Raw genomic sequence first — 16464 nt, 5'->3', positions numbered from 1 at the left:
CTCACCTCAGCCCCTCAACAGGAGTACGTCCTCACTGAGGCAGACTCACCCCGGGCACCAGAGTTGGCTGTGTTGGAGACCAGGAAACACACACACACACACACGCACACACACACACACAGACGGGGTCATTATCGTAACTGCAGAGCCTGAAACGGCATTGACCTTCCACAGGCATTCCCATTATAAAAGTGGAATGAGGGATAATAGTCTTCCTCTGCGCTTTGAAGCGTCTGTTCCTTGTTATTGTCGGTTCCTTTGCGAAAGGAAAGAAGGAAAAATTCCTCTGACAAACTAATGGCAGAGTAGCATGAAAGCAACCAAACTGCTCCGTGCATGTTTTGCATCTGCAGCGGCTTATGTAACATGGATGACAGTGGATGAGGACGTGTTCAGAAGTAAAAGAGTCTAAAAATACTGCGTTACAAGTAAAAGTTCAAAGTGTTACGTATGTAAAATTATGTCATTGTCATGAGCATATATATATATATATATATATCTGCTGTATATAATGTATATAAGCATATTATGTTTTTTTATTTAAGGCCAGTAACTATAATCGTCAAATACATGTAGTGCCATAAAAAGTAAAATTTTTCCCTCTGAGATGTAGAGGAGTATAAGTATAAAAAGAAGTTTGTTAATATGTCAAAAGTGTAGTTAAAGGTCCCATATTCTGCTCATAGTTGTATTTAAGGTTTCTACTAGAACATCATTACATGCTTAATGTTAAAAACACACATTTTCTCATCCTGTCTGTCTGAATATACCTGTACACCTGCATTATACTGAAACGCTCCGTTTTAGTGCCTGTCTCTTTAAGAACCCCACCAGAAAAAGCCCAGTCTGCACCGTCATTGCAGTCGGGGAATGACTGTAACAGCAGTGTAGCGTCAATTTCTACCTACGGTATAACGGAAAACTAACAACAAGCTTACGCTCATAAGAGCATCAAACATTCACCAGTCACCATCAGTGTCTGGTCGAAGCTTTACTGTAATTGTTGTGAAAGTTTTGTAAACAGGAACGACACCAGAGCTTTTCTGAAAGCTCACAGATTTTCAACTAGGAGCGCTCAGAGCGGTAAAAAGAGGCTGAGTGCTCGTAAATGCTGGGTACAGCGTCTTTTCTCTAGTTGCCACATGCAGCAGTAAACGCTCTCTCCTCAGTGGGAACACTTGCAGAAAGTGCTATGTGGACACGGCGCTAAAGGGGCCTCCACATGATCAGCTTTTTTACGCTGGGCTCACCGTGAGGTTAGGCGCAGGGACCCAGTAAACGGCTAAATCAATGTCAGTATTAAAACAACCCTTAGCTCGTAAACTGCCACTTCACAAACCTGGTGTGATGCTTCTAAACCTCCATCATTACGTTTTCTTCCCTGAGCGTGAAACGACTTTAATGTAACGTTTAATAGTTTTGGAAACTCGGACACACAAACATTAAGTTTTTCCTCCATCTATCTAACCGGCTTGATGTCGCTCTTTTGTTGCCTAGGAAACGTAGACGTCATACTCAAAGCTTCTCTCGCATTGGTTGCGCTTTTGAAAGGTCAGCGGCAACAAGGTCAAAGTTCAACTGATTTGAACTTTGCAAATCTGAGCCGTGCGCTGCCGCTACCTTGGGCGCTGCCGCATCCTCCATAGGAAAAGAATGGAGCGGCTGGCGCAAAGCGCTTTTACTGCGTATCATGTGTAGGGGTCTTAAGGCTGGACTTACGTAAATGTAATTATTTACATACTGCTGGCTGACTTGTTTTCATTCAAGGCTCATTTCAAATAAAGATGTTAAAACGTTTATTATCTGATGTGCGGAATGGTACCTCATCAGCTCCGAAACCCCATTCGACTCCTGTCATGCTCTTCATGCGAGTAACGCCGTATAGAGTAACAGGATCACACGGCGTCTAAATTGAGACGCGCCTCGAGGGCTCGGCAAATGTGAATATGAGAGCGGAGGTGTCGGAGGTCACGGGGCCGTACTCACCATCACTCTGAACCTTTCTCAGGGTAACGGAGGGCGTGGAGATGGCTGAGGCACGGAAGTTAGCAGGCAGGGTCTCTGCGGAGTCGGAGGTCACGCCCCGAAGGTCTTTCTCTCTAAACATCCTCCTCCAGGAGGGCGAGCGGCTGAACGTCTTCGCCCCGTCCTGCTAGATGGACGGACAAGAGTGTGAACACAAAGATGGACGCTCAGATAATCCATCAGATTTCCTCATTTCTTCGAGATTGTTTTTGGGCGTGCTGACCTCATCGGGTCGTCTCTCGGTTCCCATGGAGATGAGGGAGTTGTACTCTTGCTCCAGGAGCTGTCTGGCCTGCAGATAGAGAAAGAGAGGGGCGATGTAGAGCTGTGAGATCTGGTGTGGACTCTGCAGACGAGACATTTTCAGGGCGTGTGCTGCGCTGCCATTCATTAGTTCGTGTTTGAGGATCACGCTGCTTTACACCCGCACCCTAAAGGCTCAGATGAGGCTTGTTACTGTTACGGGGATCCGTCTAAACTTTGCAACGTAGACTCAAACAAGTATGATGAGGTAACGTGAAGCCTCCAGCTCAGATTTTCAGTGAACTAGGAGGCACCTTGTGTTCAGCAGTTAAAGTGTTGGAACGAAAAATAGCTGCATATGATTCAGATTTTTCAATGAGGGAGAAAAGCCAGCAGGTTTAAAAAGTGTTTTCTTAAAGATATCGCCAAAATCACAGCATTCATCAAAGCCAGAAACTGTAAAAACAAACATTATTGTCAGATTTTCATTATTTTTACATCAGTCCTTTATTGTGTTATGTGTTACAATCCCTTCAATCAGGAAAAAGTGACCAAATATAATCAAAATCGCTTAAAGCTGCAAATTTCAAATGTTCCTGTGAACGCGCTCTCAGATAAATGAAAGGATACTAATGTAAAAAAACATGCTTGGAGGAGTTTTTACATCCAAAATACTTTCAAAAAACGACTCTTCTCTCCGTACCTGTGTGTTCTGATTGGGGATCTGCAGCAGCAGGGCCAGGTCGGTGTAGTCGAAGGTGTCGTCTAAAGCCAGCAGAGCCCCGTGGACGCCGCTCTCACGCAGGTTGTCTCCGTACTCCTTCAGGCCGATGGTCTGCACCCAGCACATCACACGCTCGTTGGACCACACCATCACATCTGGCAGGAGAGAGAGATGGAGGGGAAGTAGGTCAGATTTCTTAATATTCTGCTCACTTCCTGGAACAACATGAAACATGTTATTAATGTGGTTATTAATGGACCTGTGATGAGCTGTTAACACTGGCGAGCGATCGGGAGAAACAGTGAGATCTTCCCCGAGGTCGAGCTCATCATTGGAACAAAACTCTCACATTTCCTCACTTGTGAAATAGTTCTGTGAGGAAATCAGCCAAGATGAGCCGACTGTAAATGCACAACATGTGTATCGCAGCGGTGGGCGACTGAGAGCTTTGGTTTGTTTCATGACTGAGCCCGTTGACATTTATGTAATTGTTAAAACGTCCAAATTGCCCTAGAAAGCTGTGTCTCATAATCCCTTCTTAGTGTGAGGGAGAGGGTGGTCCGAACACAAAGCAGAAATGGGCACGACTGCAGAAAAACAAAAGGTTTGTTTTCTTTGGCGTTATTAAATCTGCGTGAGTTTTTGACATGTACTTTTACTTCATTCAGATGTTAAATGTGATGCGGGGAAGTCCAATATTTTATGGTTCATTGAGTTTGGGAAGTAATTTCCTTTCTCGTTTTATGTCAACAAACTTTTAAGAGATGCAGTAAAGCGAGTGTGGTCACCGACACCGTTCGCTATAAATGTGAATTATTCAGCTCTTCAAATGAGATCCTGTAAACTGGAGGGGATAGTTCATGGTTTGGGTTGTCAGTATCCTACTTTAAGCAGATGAAAAAGTTCTGCAGAACACACTCCCTGTTCCTGGAAGTGGATTAACTTCAAAGTAGCTGCACCATAACTAGAAGTGCAGTTACTATTAATATGGCCGTTTTATACTGACCAATATGAATTTTAGGTTTTTATTTTACCTACACACAACTGTATTAGCCTTCTAAAGTGTTAACCTCAACACAAAACATACGGCCTACAGCGCAGAACCACAGAAACAGTCATTAGCTCTAGAAACAGGTTTAAAGGTCCCTGAAGGCAAAAGGCTAAAAGGTCAGATTTAATGGTTTATTGTTCATTATGTGATGATTTAAAGTGGAATTCCAGCGCAAAATCATCCCATGGTCTTTTTCGACACTAACATCAAATAAGCCACCGATTTTTTTCAGTGTATGAACTAGTAACGAAGAAATCCGGTAGAGTCGCTAACAGTCAGACGTGGCTAACGGTGATTAGCTCGGGGCAGTATGGTGAAGGCATTCAAACATCTTTTTTAACCACTAATACTGCTGAAAATAACAGCAAACCTCTGCAGCCGCATGAGAAGAGTCCCTACACATAAAACAAAGCACCAATAACGTAGTTAGTGAAGCCGGAGTTTATTAAAAGAGTGTTTTAAAGACTTACCTACTGGCCCCTGTACCAGCTCCTCTCGTAGTAAAGTCCATTCAAGTAGATTACCAAAGTCAATCCAAAAGGAAGGAGCCCCCTTGGTGCTTTGTTTTATGTGTAGAGACTCATCTCATGCTGCTGCAGAGGTTTGCTGTTATTTTCAGAAGTATTAGTGGTTAAAAAAGACCTTTGAATGCCTTCACCGTACTGCCCCGAGCTAATCAGTGTTAGCCACGTCCGGCTGTTAGCGACTCTCCTGGATTTCTCCGTTAATCGTTGTTACAAGAAAGAAAAATGTCTTGATGGCTTAATTGATGAATGTCAGTGTGTAAAAAGACCATGGGATGATTTTGCGCCGGAATCACACTTTATAAGATAGACCTTTTACTTACATAGTAACAGTTCTTATGATAAAAAACGATAAAATGATGATTGTTTTGCTCAGAACAGGAGGCAGACTGATGTCCATGTCTGATAAGTTGGTGTCTTTTAAGTCCATGTGGTATTTTTAAGTGACAGAGCAAGATAGGGTAATAATTTGTGACTTGTAATCGACCGATAATCGCTATAATTGTGTAAACAATTAATCTGGATAAAGAGGCAAGGGTGTCTAGAGTAATCCACTGAGGTATGCTTTGAAAGAGACATTAGCGCAGCATGAAAAGAGGAATTAGCTGAGGGGGGACGAGGTCAGAGCAACATTCAATAGCATGAATGACGAGATAAAGAGCTCACCTTTGTTGTGGTGGACGCTCTCCTCTCTCCTCCTCTCCAGCTCCTTGCGATCGTAGTTGAGACGCTTCAGGCACATGATGCCGTAATGCAAGCTGACCCTGAGAGAGGTTGGAGAGCCAGGAGGTTAACTGAGGGCGTGTTTCCACTCTCACCTGTTACTCAGAAAGCATTAACCCAACCCTGCTGTGGCCACTTCAAAACGGAGCCCGGAGACACACACCTGAGCAGCGAGAGCGTCGCAACAACACTGTCTTCATATTTCCCTTTGCCACACACACACACACACACACACACACACACACACACACACACACACACACACACACACACACACACACACACACACACACACACACACACACACACACACACACACACGAGAGCGGGCAAGCAGAAGCTCTACCTGTGGAAACTGTCCACCATTTTGAGCTGTCCTCTCAGCTCCTTCTTGGTGAGGTGGTCCAACATGCGTGCATCCACCAGGGACTCCATGAAATAGCTGCGGTACTGCGGCAGGCCCAGGCTGGGCAGCCAGTCGTTGCCCACCCACTCGTGATTCATGTCGCCGTAGGCCAGTATCTGCGGGGGGACAACCACGGACGGTCAACGCGGATTACGTGCTTCGCTTCATGTCTGATGGTGGTGCAAGTCAGCAGCTCGTGACTCACTGCGGATAGTCTCAGCAGAGATTAAAGAGACACAACAAAAAGACTGCATTGTGTCGTGTTAATTCTGATTTACTCGGGGTTGATGCTTACCTGATCCCAGCTGAACTCTTTGAGCTCCTGCAGCGGCGAGAGAAGAGAAGAGGCAGACAGAGAGAGACAGAGAGAGAGAGAGAGAGAGAGAGAGAGAGTGATGTGGAGGTGGAGGTGGCGAGGGACAGGGAGAGCAAAGGGGGCAAGAGCCGGGTGGACGGATGGATGGATGATGGAGGAGAAGCAGAGGGAGCAGCAGCGGGAAAAGAGGACAAAAGGAATAGTGTGTTAGTGAACGGGTAATTAGTTGGAAGCAGTTCACACTGAAACCAGAAGGGAGAGAAGAAAGATGCTCAACACTATGTCCTGCGCCCACACAAAGAAAGAGATATAAAAGAGGTAGAAATTCAAAAAAGAGAGATAGAGAGAGAGGAAGAGGAGGAGGGAGGGAGGGGAGAGACTCGTCAAAACGATTCAGACAACACGAGACGCTTGAAATAATTCAAAATGATAATTAAAAAAGAGGGTTGGTCAGACAGAGACGGGGACAGCAGGGGCACTAACCGGGGGCTTGGTGGCTGCGTTCAGGGACTCCATCTCCGCGTGGGTCATCCACACGTTACTGGTCGACTGAACGAGGGAAAAGGGGAAGATTAAACCACACATACTGAACTGCCCGCCAGAAGAACTGACACAAAAAAAGTGTGAGTGCTTTTACTTCGCCGCGGTGGTTTGGCAGAACAGGAAGTTCACCCGGTTTACTGAGCTCTGTCGAGCAGAGTTGTGCGAGTGTGTTTTTCAGCTCGTAATTGATATAAAGAATAATAATAAATACGAAGCCAAGCGACGGATCGAGGGAGCCGAGGTAAACCAAAACAGGAGATTTGCTCCAAACTTCTAAATCGACAGTCGGCAGGAGGCTATGGAGGCATAAGAGTGCCATTAAATAAAGAATGAGAAGATAAATGTAGGAATAAAAAGAAGAATAAATCAAATGAATAATCAGTTAAAAATAAATGAAGAGAATTAAAATCAATAAATACACGGGAAAATATAAAGACAAATATATAACAAAATATAAAAGATAATTATTAAAAAAATGATGTTGATTTGTTCATTTGTTTGGGGAAACCAAAAGAAATAGTGAAAATAAAAGAATAAAACTAAATGAATGACACATAAAAAAATATACAGAAAAAAAGAGCCAGTTATATGTTAAAAATAATATTTATATATATTTAAAAATAAATGAATGAATATAAATATATATTTTAATATAAAAAATTATATATATATATATATAAATATATGAATGAATATAAATATATATTTTAATATTAAAATGATATATATATATATTTAAAAATATATGAATGAATATAAATATATATTTTAATATTAAAATGATATATATATATATATTCAAAAATATATGAATGAATATAAACAGACATAAATTAACAAATAAATGAATTCATGGAAATGGGTGAACTAAAAAGAAATATTTCATTAATTTTCATTACATTCAAAATTAATTTATTCTTTTATTTATTTCTCTTTCCAATTGTTTTTAATTGACTTATTTCTTTCTTTTATATTTTCTCTCTTTATTTATTTATTGCTCTTAATATTTCCATTCTTTTCTTTTTATCCTATTTTGCGGTACTCCTCTGACTCCACAGTGGACGTTCTTTGGTTATTTGTGATTTTACCCGGACACATAAAACGCAGCAGCACTAACGTGTGTGCGTGCAACGGTTTTACTGCATCTTTCAACATCTGGTTCGTCTTTGTCGCTGTGTGAGAAGGCAAAAATTGGGAAAACGCGGCTTTGGTTGCCAAGTGCACCGGTGAAGTTTACGGTCGTTCTCCTACAGTATATAGTAAAATACACCCGTAATTGCTTCATTTTTGACATTTATCACATGTGGGATATGTTTCATGTCCTGTACTCCACTTAACAAAACCTGCCTTTCATTTGACATTGTGTACTCACATCATCACATTTGATTCTGCTTTTTTGTGTCCGCTGATTCGTTTCTTCTGCAAATCTCCAACAGCAATCATTAACAGTTCAGCTGCTCTCTGAACTACACACACCTGGTTCGACGTGTCCTTCACACTGATCATGTGACGACAACGTGTGTGTGTGTGAACAGCGCTCTGCGTGGACGATAATGTGGGCTTTGATATAAAGGTGTTTTAGCGCTTTTTACCTTCTACTGATGGGGTAAAAAGGGACAGGAGAGACATACAAAAGAATAAAAATAAAAAAAAGAAATAAAAGAAATGTGGAAATATACAGACAGATAACACAATATAGAATAAAAATGATCCATCCACCTTTCATGTGTCTATTATTTTCACATGCATTTGTATACAGAAAAAATATATAACATTTACAGAGAAAAGATATACAGATTTACAGTCAATGTAAATGCTTAGATATATTATTTTTGATTTAGATTATTTGTCTTTACATTTCCACATTTATCTATTATTTTATTTTTTCTCTTTATATTTCCTTTATTAATTAATTCCTTTCAGCGCAAGGAAATGAAATTATATGAAATAAAAAAGGAAATATATTTCCTTTTTTATTTTATTTTTACTAATTTATTATTTTGAGTATTTTCTTTATATTTCCTTATTTATTATTTTATATACTTGATATTTGCTTTTTTATTTACTTATTCTTTCTTTTAACGTTTCTTTTATTTACTTATTTATTATTTTATTTATTCTCTTTATAATTTATTTATTTTTGAATGGCACGTCCATGACTCCATCACAGGGATTTGACATGAGAACATGTGTGTGTGTGTGTGTGTGTGCGCGCTTGCATGCGTGCATGTCTGCTTGTGTGCGCGCGTGTGTGTGTGTGTGTGTCTGCGTGTGCGTGTCTGCGTTAGTGTGTACGTTTGTATGTGTGTGTGTGTGTGTGCGTGTGCGTGCGTGCATGTGTGTGGGTGTGTGCATGTGTGTGTGAGCGTGTGAGCGTGCATGCGTGTGTCCTTGTGTGTGCGTGTGTGCGTGCGTGCATGTGTGTGTGGGTGTGTGCATGTGTGTGTGTCGGCGCGTACATGCGTGTGTGTGTGTCCTTGTGTGTGCGTGCGTGTGTGCGTGTTTCTCTTTGAGGGTGAATGAGGTCAAATGTGTGTGAGCCTCACAGAGCGGGTGCTGGCCGGGGCAGAGGGGCTGGTGAGGGACACCATCTCCTGGATGGCGAGCCTCAGCTTGAGGCGGTGCAGAGGATTACTGATGCCGATCTCCCTCTGGATCTCTGTGTCCGACAGATTGGCCATGATGGCGCCGCTCTTCACGTTGGAGCGACAGGCTGCGACGTACCAGGCCGGCATTCCCACCCACAACTGGAAGAAGAAGGCAGACGACACATTAAATAAAGAAGGAAATGTGAGGAAAATACAGATTTTGTTCTTTCTGCGATGGTACGGTACCTCCAACCACGACACGACAGTGGGTCCGTCCCAAGACGCAAAGGGAAGCCCTTGGCGACACGCTTCTTCCAGCAGCTCATGCCTGGTAACGAGAGGAAGAGTTCAGATATCTAAACATTAATCGCACATTCAAACGGAAACAAACAGAGGAAACGTAGTTCACAAACTTCTTCTTGCTGCGGCGATCTTTGTCCGCCGGACCCAGAGTCCCGGTCTTGTTCATCCCCATGGAGTCTCCAGAGGCCGGGTCTTCAGAGGGCGTAGACGCTGGAAGAGACATGGGGATGTCAACGGAGCGCCGTGAAAGAAGAATTTAAACATGTATTCGTAAATATAAAAATACATATAAAGACAGTAAAATAAAAATAAAAAATACTTAAATATAAAATTTGAAATATAAAGAGTGATAAATAAAAGAACAAGTAACTAAAAAATATTAAATTAAAAGATTGGGAGAATAAATAACAGAATAAAAGAGTAAATAAAACAATTAAATATAAAGAGAAATAAATAAATTAATAAAAATACATATAAAGACAGTAAAAAAATATAAATTTAATATTAAATGTGAAATATAAGAGAAATAAATTAAATAACGACTAAAAATATTAAATTTAAATATTGGGAGAATAAATAACAGAATCAATAAGTAGATAAAAAATATAAAGAGAAATAAATAACAGAATAAAAATAAATATAAAGACAGTAAAATAAATATACTTAAATATCAAATTTGAAAAATAAAGAGTAATACATAAAATAACAAGTAACTAACAAATATTAAAATAAAAATATTGAGTATAAATAACAGAATCAATAAGTAAATAAAATAATAGTAAATTTAAAAATGGAAATATGAGGAAATAAGGAAATAAAAAAGAAATGTGGAACTATGAAATATAACAAAAAATAAAGAATAATTACAAGCGTTAACAGGTATTTGTTCATTTCTGTCATACTCATTTTTATATTTTTAAAAACATTTATATATATATTTATCTTTTGCATATAAATTAATGTTTTTTTCTGTATTTTTAAAATGAATTAATTTATATTTTACATTTGTTTTCCCTTAGTCTTTTTGCATATTGCTTTGTTGACATTTTTATAAAGAATAATTACAAGAATTTACAGTTATTTGTTAATTTATGTCATACTAATTTATTTATTTTTAAAAACATATATATATATATATATATATATATATATATATATATACATTATATATATATATTTATCTTTTGCATATAAATGAATGTTTTTTTCTGTATTTTTAAAATGAATGAATTAATTTTTTTACAATTGTTTTCCCTTAGTCTTTTGCATCTTGCTTTGTTGACATTTTAAAAAAATGATTTTAAAGCTTTAGGCGTTTCTCATGGCGCTCCTATGGCTCCATAGTTAAAGTCCCACAGAATGAAAGATACAGGGAGATGAACCCTTTGAGCTGGAGCAAACGTTTAGATGACAATGCTGACACAGAGTGGATTATACCGATAAACAGTAAGTGTTCTCCTCCGTCTGTTTACCCAGAGAAGCAGATCCATCCCGCCCAGGTTGGCCCATCCTCCCTTTCTCCTTCTTCCCAAAGAGCCGCCCGATGGAGGACTTGATGCTTTTCTTCTTACTGGACTTGTGGAGAGAGTCTTGGCTGCTGTTGGAGCTGCTGCCATCTGCCGACAGACTGGAGGGGGCAAAGGAGATCACTGAGCGGGGAAAAGGCGAATGGGGGTTAAACCGCTGTGTTTAACGCGCGGTTTTCCTTACCTGCGAAACTCCCGGGGGTCGTCGAGCATCGCTCCCGGGTGGGTGAGGGCCATCCTGTCCAGTCGCAGCGCGCGAGGAGTGGGAGGAGGCGTAGAGTCGAGGAGAGCGAGAGACCGGTCGTCATCTTTGCTGTTCTGAAGGACGAAACGTCAAAAGAGCAATTAAAAAACAAAACATATATCTCTTTCTCATAGTGTGCAGCTCAGACAGGGACACAGAGACACTTTCCCCTCAGAACAGACGAACCATTAAGCTTGCAATTATACTTTTATACTATTACTGCTAAGTAGCACGACAATTTCAGGCGAATTCAGGCTACAAACTTAAAAAAATCTCATTCCGCCTGATGAAATATCTCTCTGGGGTTGAGATCTGAAGACAAACAACTCATACGTCGCAAAAGTACCACTTTATATCCTCTGTTAACCAGAGATGAAGAAAATAAGTCATTTATTATGAAAATAGCATTAAAATATAACTAGTCAACTAATAAAATCTTAGTTGACTAATGGTGCCTTTCGCTGTACAGGCTCGATTTGACTCCGCTCCATTTGCTCTTTTTGGGGAACATTTAGGGCATGGCACTCTGTCAGGTTGTTAGTTCCTGTGGGGAACATTTAGGGTGCTACACTCTGTCAGGTTGTTAGTTCCAGTGGGGAACATTTAGGGTGCTACACTCTGTCAGGTTGTTAGTTCCTGTGGGGAACATTTAGGGCGTGGCACTCTGTCAGGTTGTCAGTTCCTGTGGGGAACATTTAGGGTGTGACACAGACAGTGGTGGATAGTACCTGGTACCTGTTACTTTGAAAAAGTCTTTAGACGCTGCTGATGAAAACCTACTTTGGGGGGGCGGACCTTGGACCTGCCGACAACGCGACCTTTTACCAGACAACAGCGACACACTGTACCTTTGGATTTGTGACGAGAGGGTGCGTTGTCATTACAACTACTCATATTACCATGGCAACGGCTCAACATCCTTTCTGTCCAATTAAATTCCTATGGTGTCAACAAAGTTTTGGGTACAGCAGCATTCACAGGGCTCATTTGGCACAAATATAATTTGGGTATAAACCAAGTACGACCTTTACTGTATGAATAGAAGTGGAATGAGAAAGACCAGATTGTCAACATCACATTGGTTATTTTACAGGAGTGGAAGCTGTTCTGAACTCCTACATCAACGTTATCTCTTTCACAATCACTTCTCTCTCTTTTTTCAGAAATACTGGAAACGGCGTCTGGCACCGGCCGACATACCACCCCTACAAGTTACTTGAATCAATCTTGCCCAATCTTTCTGCACTTCTCTGACCCCGTCTGTGTGATTAACTCACGCTTTCTTTACATGACTCACTGCCCGGAGGAGCTGTTTGCATAAACACAGCGAGGTGGAATACAGAGGCGAGATAACAAAGGTTAACGTGGGACGGGAATAGAAGCGGCACCTGTCTGTCGGTCTCGCGGGCCGGGGAGTGAGGCAGGCGAGGGGTGGAGTGTCCGGAGCTTGGGGGAGACGGGGAGGCCAGGGTGGAGGATGTGATGGACGAGGGGATGAAGCCTCGTCCTGTGCTGTCTCTCCCCAGGGAGGACGGAGGGATGGGCGGACTGTCCAGAGCCACGCTGACCCGGCTCTCGATCTCTTCGGCCCGCAACTCCGTGTTCTCCTTCTCCTCCTGGATCAGTCTAGGTTTGAAAGTGGAGGGGGATTGAAATGCTGTCCTGACGTGCAGTTCATCCAACACTGACCACATCAGGATAGACTTAAAGAGAGAGTTAGCTATTGTTCTCTCCAGTATTGAGTGGAGCGCTGCAGCCTCAATTTATATCTTAGCTGTTAATTTAATGTTGGCCATTACGGCTCTCTTAAACCAGGGGTCTGCAACCTGCATCGGGCTCTTCAGCCCCTTCTCAGTGGCTCCCTGTTGCTTTGCCAAAAAAATAACATGGAAATAAATAACATGGTTTTTTTTTGCACAGTGGACAATCTTGCAAAGGGAGCACCTGTTATCTTGGAGTTCAAGGTGATTTAAAAAAAAAAAAAATTATGTGAAACTTAAATATGCGTCATATCCTATGTCTCTGGCCCGGCGCCTTTCACTGCAGGGGGCTAATGTTGAGTTTCAGACACCTGCTGTATGCTAACCGCGGATAAATCCCCCCAAAAACCTACCGGAGGAAAATAGTGTCGGTGGACCTTCATTTGCTTTCACATGATGTCTAACCTGTATGAATATGCTTGATATATGGTGAGAAATTAGCAAACATCAACAATTTTTATAACAGGTCATAACAGGAATAAAATGTCCACAGTTTTCTTTATTGTTGTTCTATAATTTCATAATTATCATATAACTATATATAAACCTTTATAAGCTGTGACATCAAATGTGTTTTTTGCGGCTCCAGACAAATTTGAATTGGTGGCAGAGGGGGCAGTAAAGGCTGCAGACCCCTGCAAAGAACCAATGTTTGTCATTATAATCTTTGGTGTGTCTGTTGTTTTCTAACGGGTTTTCTTTGTTTTTGGTTTAGGTGTAATATTTTGTTTCTGTTTGTTTGCTTGTATTGGTGGATTCTTGCCGTGTATTATGCGTTATATACGTCCGGACCCCCTCGAGATACCAGATGGTGCATCCCAAGAGGCTTTAAATGAATATATTTGAACACAATCTTACATTTGTAGCCATCTTCTCTTTTTACTGCGTGCTGTCTTATTGTTGTTATTGTGTTGCATGCATTCTGTATTTGTGCATCTGCTTTGCGTGCTGTGGTGTGATGTGTCTTGCATCTTGAATGATGTTTTCTAAATTGATGCTATTTCGTTATGTTTGTTAACTGCTGTGCATGTTTTGTAGATTGCCCTGGCTCGTAATTTTGTAATTTTAATCTAATTTTTTCTATATTCTATACTCTGTTCTGTTTTTAACGTGACTTTAACATCTGTCTAGGGACGTCAGATGAAAAATAGCCTTATAGAAAGAGAATAATTAGAGAAGAATCAGCCAAGCCTAATCTTGGCTAATTCTGGCACATTTACAGTAATGTTATTAATGTGCACTGTCCCTGTTTTCAAATGAACTAAACTTCAAAATAAAAGCTGTTGCCATAAGTCACTTTCAGAGGAAATACGTCAGTAAATAAAGTCCGGGTTAAAAAATACAGCCATTCAGAACATGAGCATCTTGGGTTGCAGCTGCCTTACTTGATCTCCTTATTGATGGCCTCCAGCTGTTCCTGCAGCATGATGGCCAGGGTCTGCACGTCCGTCTGTCCGCTCGGGGACAGCAGCTCGGAGCCAAACCGAGGCTCTCCGTCGTCCTCGTCGTCGGAGCAGCCCACATCCAGACCCGGCTCGAACCCAGTCCCCAGCAGAGCCCCGCTCTCCCAGTCTGGGTACTGTACACAGAGAGTAGTACTGTAGTTCTTCAACGAAAAAACAAAATGTCTGTTACGTTATGTTTTTTTAGGGCTTCCTTTAAAGTCATAGAAGATCTAGGATGCATTTAATATCAACCTGCAAGTGACAGCATTTAAATCATTTTTCCACATTCCTTTTGATTAATTAACTCCTCTCACACTTAACTATCTTCCTATGGAGCAATTAAAGGGAATAAATCTGTAAAGTACTAATAAAATACATTTGGAAACGTAAAGGGGAATGAATAAAAGAATAAATGCATGTGGAAATACAAAGACAAATGAAATATTTAAAAAAACACAAGCATTTTTATTTATTTTCACATTTCTTTGTTCATTTATTTCTATCAATGGTAAAGCAAAAGCAATAAGGAAAATAATTAGGAAGAACAAATAAAACAAAACATGTAAAAATAGATTCATAAATATGTTTAAAGTTATTCATATAATTCACATATATATGGGTATATTAAAAAAGAAATACAGACATCAATCCAATAAATGTGAAAATAAATGTAAATGCCTATAATTATTATTTTACAGTCTTTATATTTCAATGTATATATATTTTTTTCTTTTCTCTGTATATTTTCACTTAGCTCCTATGACTCAAACCTTATTTTGTCAGGGGAAAGAACAACGTAACTCATTTAATTTCAAGAAAATTTGGACTTAAAAAACTTTATTTTTATGTTGATTTTCAGGTTTTAGGTAATGTTGGAGGATTGACCACTTTGTGTTGTTTGAAAGAAAAGAAACTGAAGCTTCTAAGAGGTAGAAAGTGCAAACAATAGTAATATTCCTTAAAGAGAGTCAAGTACAGGCTGCAGATGGATGAGATGAATCCCTGTTTGTTAGGTGCTCACCTTGGTCGAGTCCTCTCTGGCGGAGCTCCAACGGGTCCGGTGACTCCGCCTGACCACACCTCCGGTGGAGGCGTTACCAAAGGGATCCAGATGAGTGGTCGAGCCTCCCGGGAGTGACCCACTCCCGTGGAAATACCTCAGCTCCAGGGCGCTGCCTGGCAGAGAGCGACTGGAGAGGCGAAGATAAGGCAAGATAGGACGAAAAGGTGATTATCCCGAGACGAGGAAACACAGAAAAACAAACAAAACACAGCTGGCAATACCAAAACTGTATGTTCAGGAGAAAAATATCTTTAAGAATGAACTAAAGAGACGATAAGTTAAATAAAAATAGTCTGAATTTTGACAGAGGAATATATTATATGAAGAAAACTGGTGGTTTTACGTCATATAATGTGTAAAAGTGCCTCCCCTTCACATTAACAGGTTTACAGTGTGAAAGTGTTAAGACGTACAGGTGAAAGAGTGCTAATGAGAAGTGTTGGATCATGTGTGTGTGTTTGGGCGCCCACTCCATGAGTGTGTGTGTGTGTGTGTATCGGCGCTGTTTAAGCCCTGCGAGCGCTGACAGTAACCGCGGAGTGATTTACCGCCAATGTTTGACAAGATAAGAGACGCAACACTGGCGTCGTTACAGTCAGGCGACGCTTGAGAGACTCACAATAATGTTTCACTCTTTTCTGAGTCTTAAATGGAAACAAACCTGGAATAGGAGCCTCCGGGCCTCGCTCTCAGCTGATCCAACTCCAGCTGAATCCGCTCCAGCTCCGCTATCAGCTGGTCCTGCGGGTGGAGAAGAGACAGAAGCGGTGAAAAAAAAAGGAACATTCGTCTCCCAGCTTTAACTCAGAGCGAAGCCTGGAGGTGCAGGCACCTTGTTTGCCAAGAGATCGTCCTGAAGTTTCTTCATGTTAGATAGTTCCTCCGTCAGGGCGTTCTGGAGGGGGAGAAAGAGAAGCTTTGTCACTGTAGTATGTGTATTGTCAATGAGATGTGTTTATTGAGACGATGTCCCGGCTCTA

General features: G+C 41.0%; 1 protein-coding gene across 2 annotated transcripts in view; it reads right to left on the bottom strand.

Moving 5' to 3' along the window:
• Positions 1-16464, bottom strand: part of LOC310960293 (liprin-alpha-3-like) — a gene marked incomplete at its 5' end in the record, with an annotated part of 34398 nt that overhangs the window by 1967 nt on the left and 15967 nt on the right. Inside the window, 18 exons of one of the 2 annotated variants that reach the window (XM_083931955.1) lie at positions 6-67; positions 1987-2152; positions 2249-2317; positions 2972-3147; positions 5234-5331; positions 5637-5812; positions 5992-6018; positions 6496-6561; positions 9102-9302; positions 9390-9471; positions 9557-9656; positions 10919-11073; positions 11157-11290; positions 12605-12842; positions 14362-14582; positions 15443-15611; positions 16146-16225; positions 16317-16379. In XM_083931955.1, the coding sequence (XP_083788081.1) occupies positions 15-67; positions 1987-2152; positions 2249-2317; positions 2972-3147; positions 5234-5331; positions 5637-5812; positions 5992-6018; positions 6496-6561; positions 9102-9302; positions 9390-9471; positions 9557-9656; positions 10919-11073; positions 11157-11290; positions 12605-12842; positions 14362-14582; positions 15443-15611; positions 16146-16225; positions 16317-16379 (2274 nt within the window). In that variant the 3' untranslated portion in view covers positions 6-14. Of the gene's footprint in view, positions 1-5; positions 68-1986; positions 2153-2248; positions 2318-2971; positions 3148-5233; positions 5332-5636; positions 5813-5991; positions 6019-6179; positions 6298-6495; positions 6562-9101; positions 9303-9389; positions 9472-9556; positions 9657-10918; positions 11074-11156; positions 11291-12604; positions 12843-14361; positions 14583-15442; positions 15612-16145; positions 16226-16316; positions 16380-16464 lie in introns of those variants that run through there. The other variant, XM_083931956.1, reaches the window with a different exon arrangement.

The sequence above is a fragment of the Echiichthys vipera genome (genome assembly GCF_963691815.1).
Source record: "Echiichthys vipera genome assembly, chromosome: 17".
In the NCBI taxonomy this organism is placed as follows: domain Eukaryota; kingdom Metazoa; phylum Chordata; class Actinopteri; order Perciformes; family Trachinidae; genus Echiichthys; species Echiichthys vipera.
This window is presented reverse-complemented; position numbering and strand designations above follow the sequence as displayed.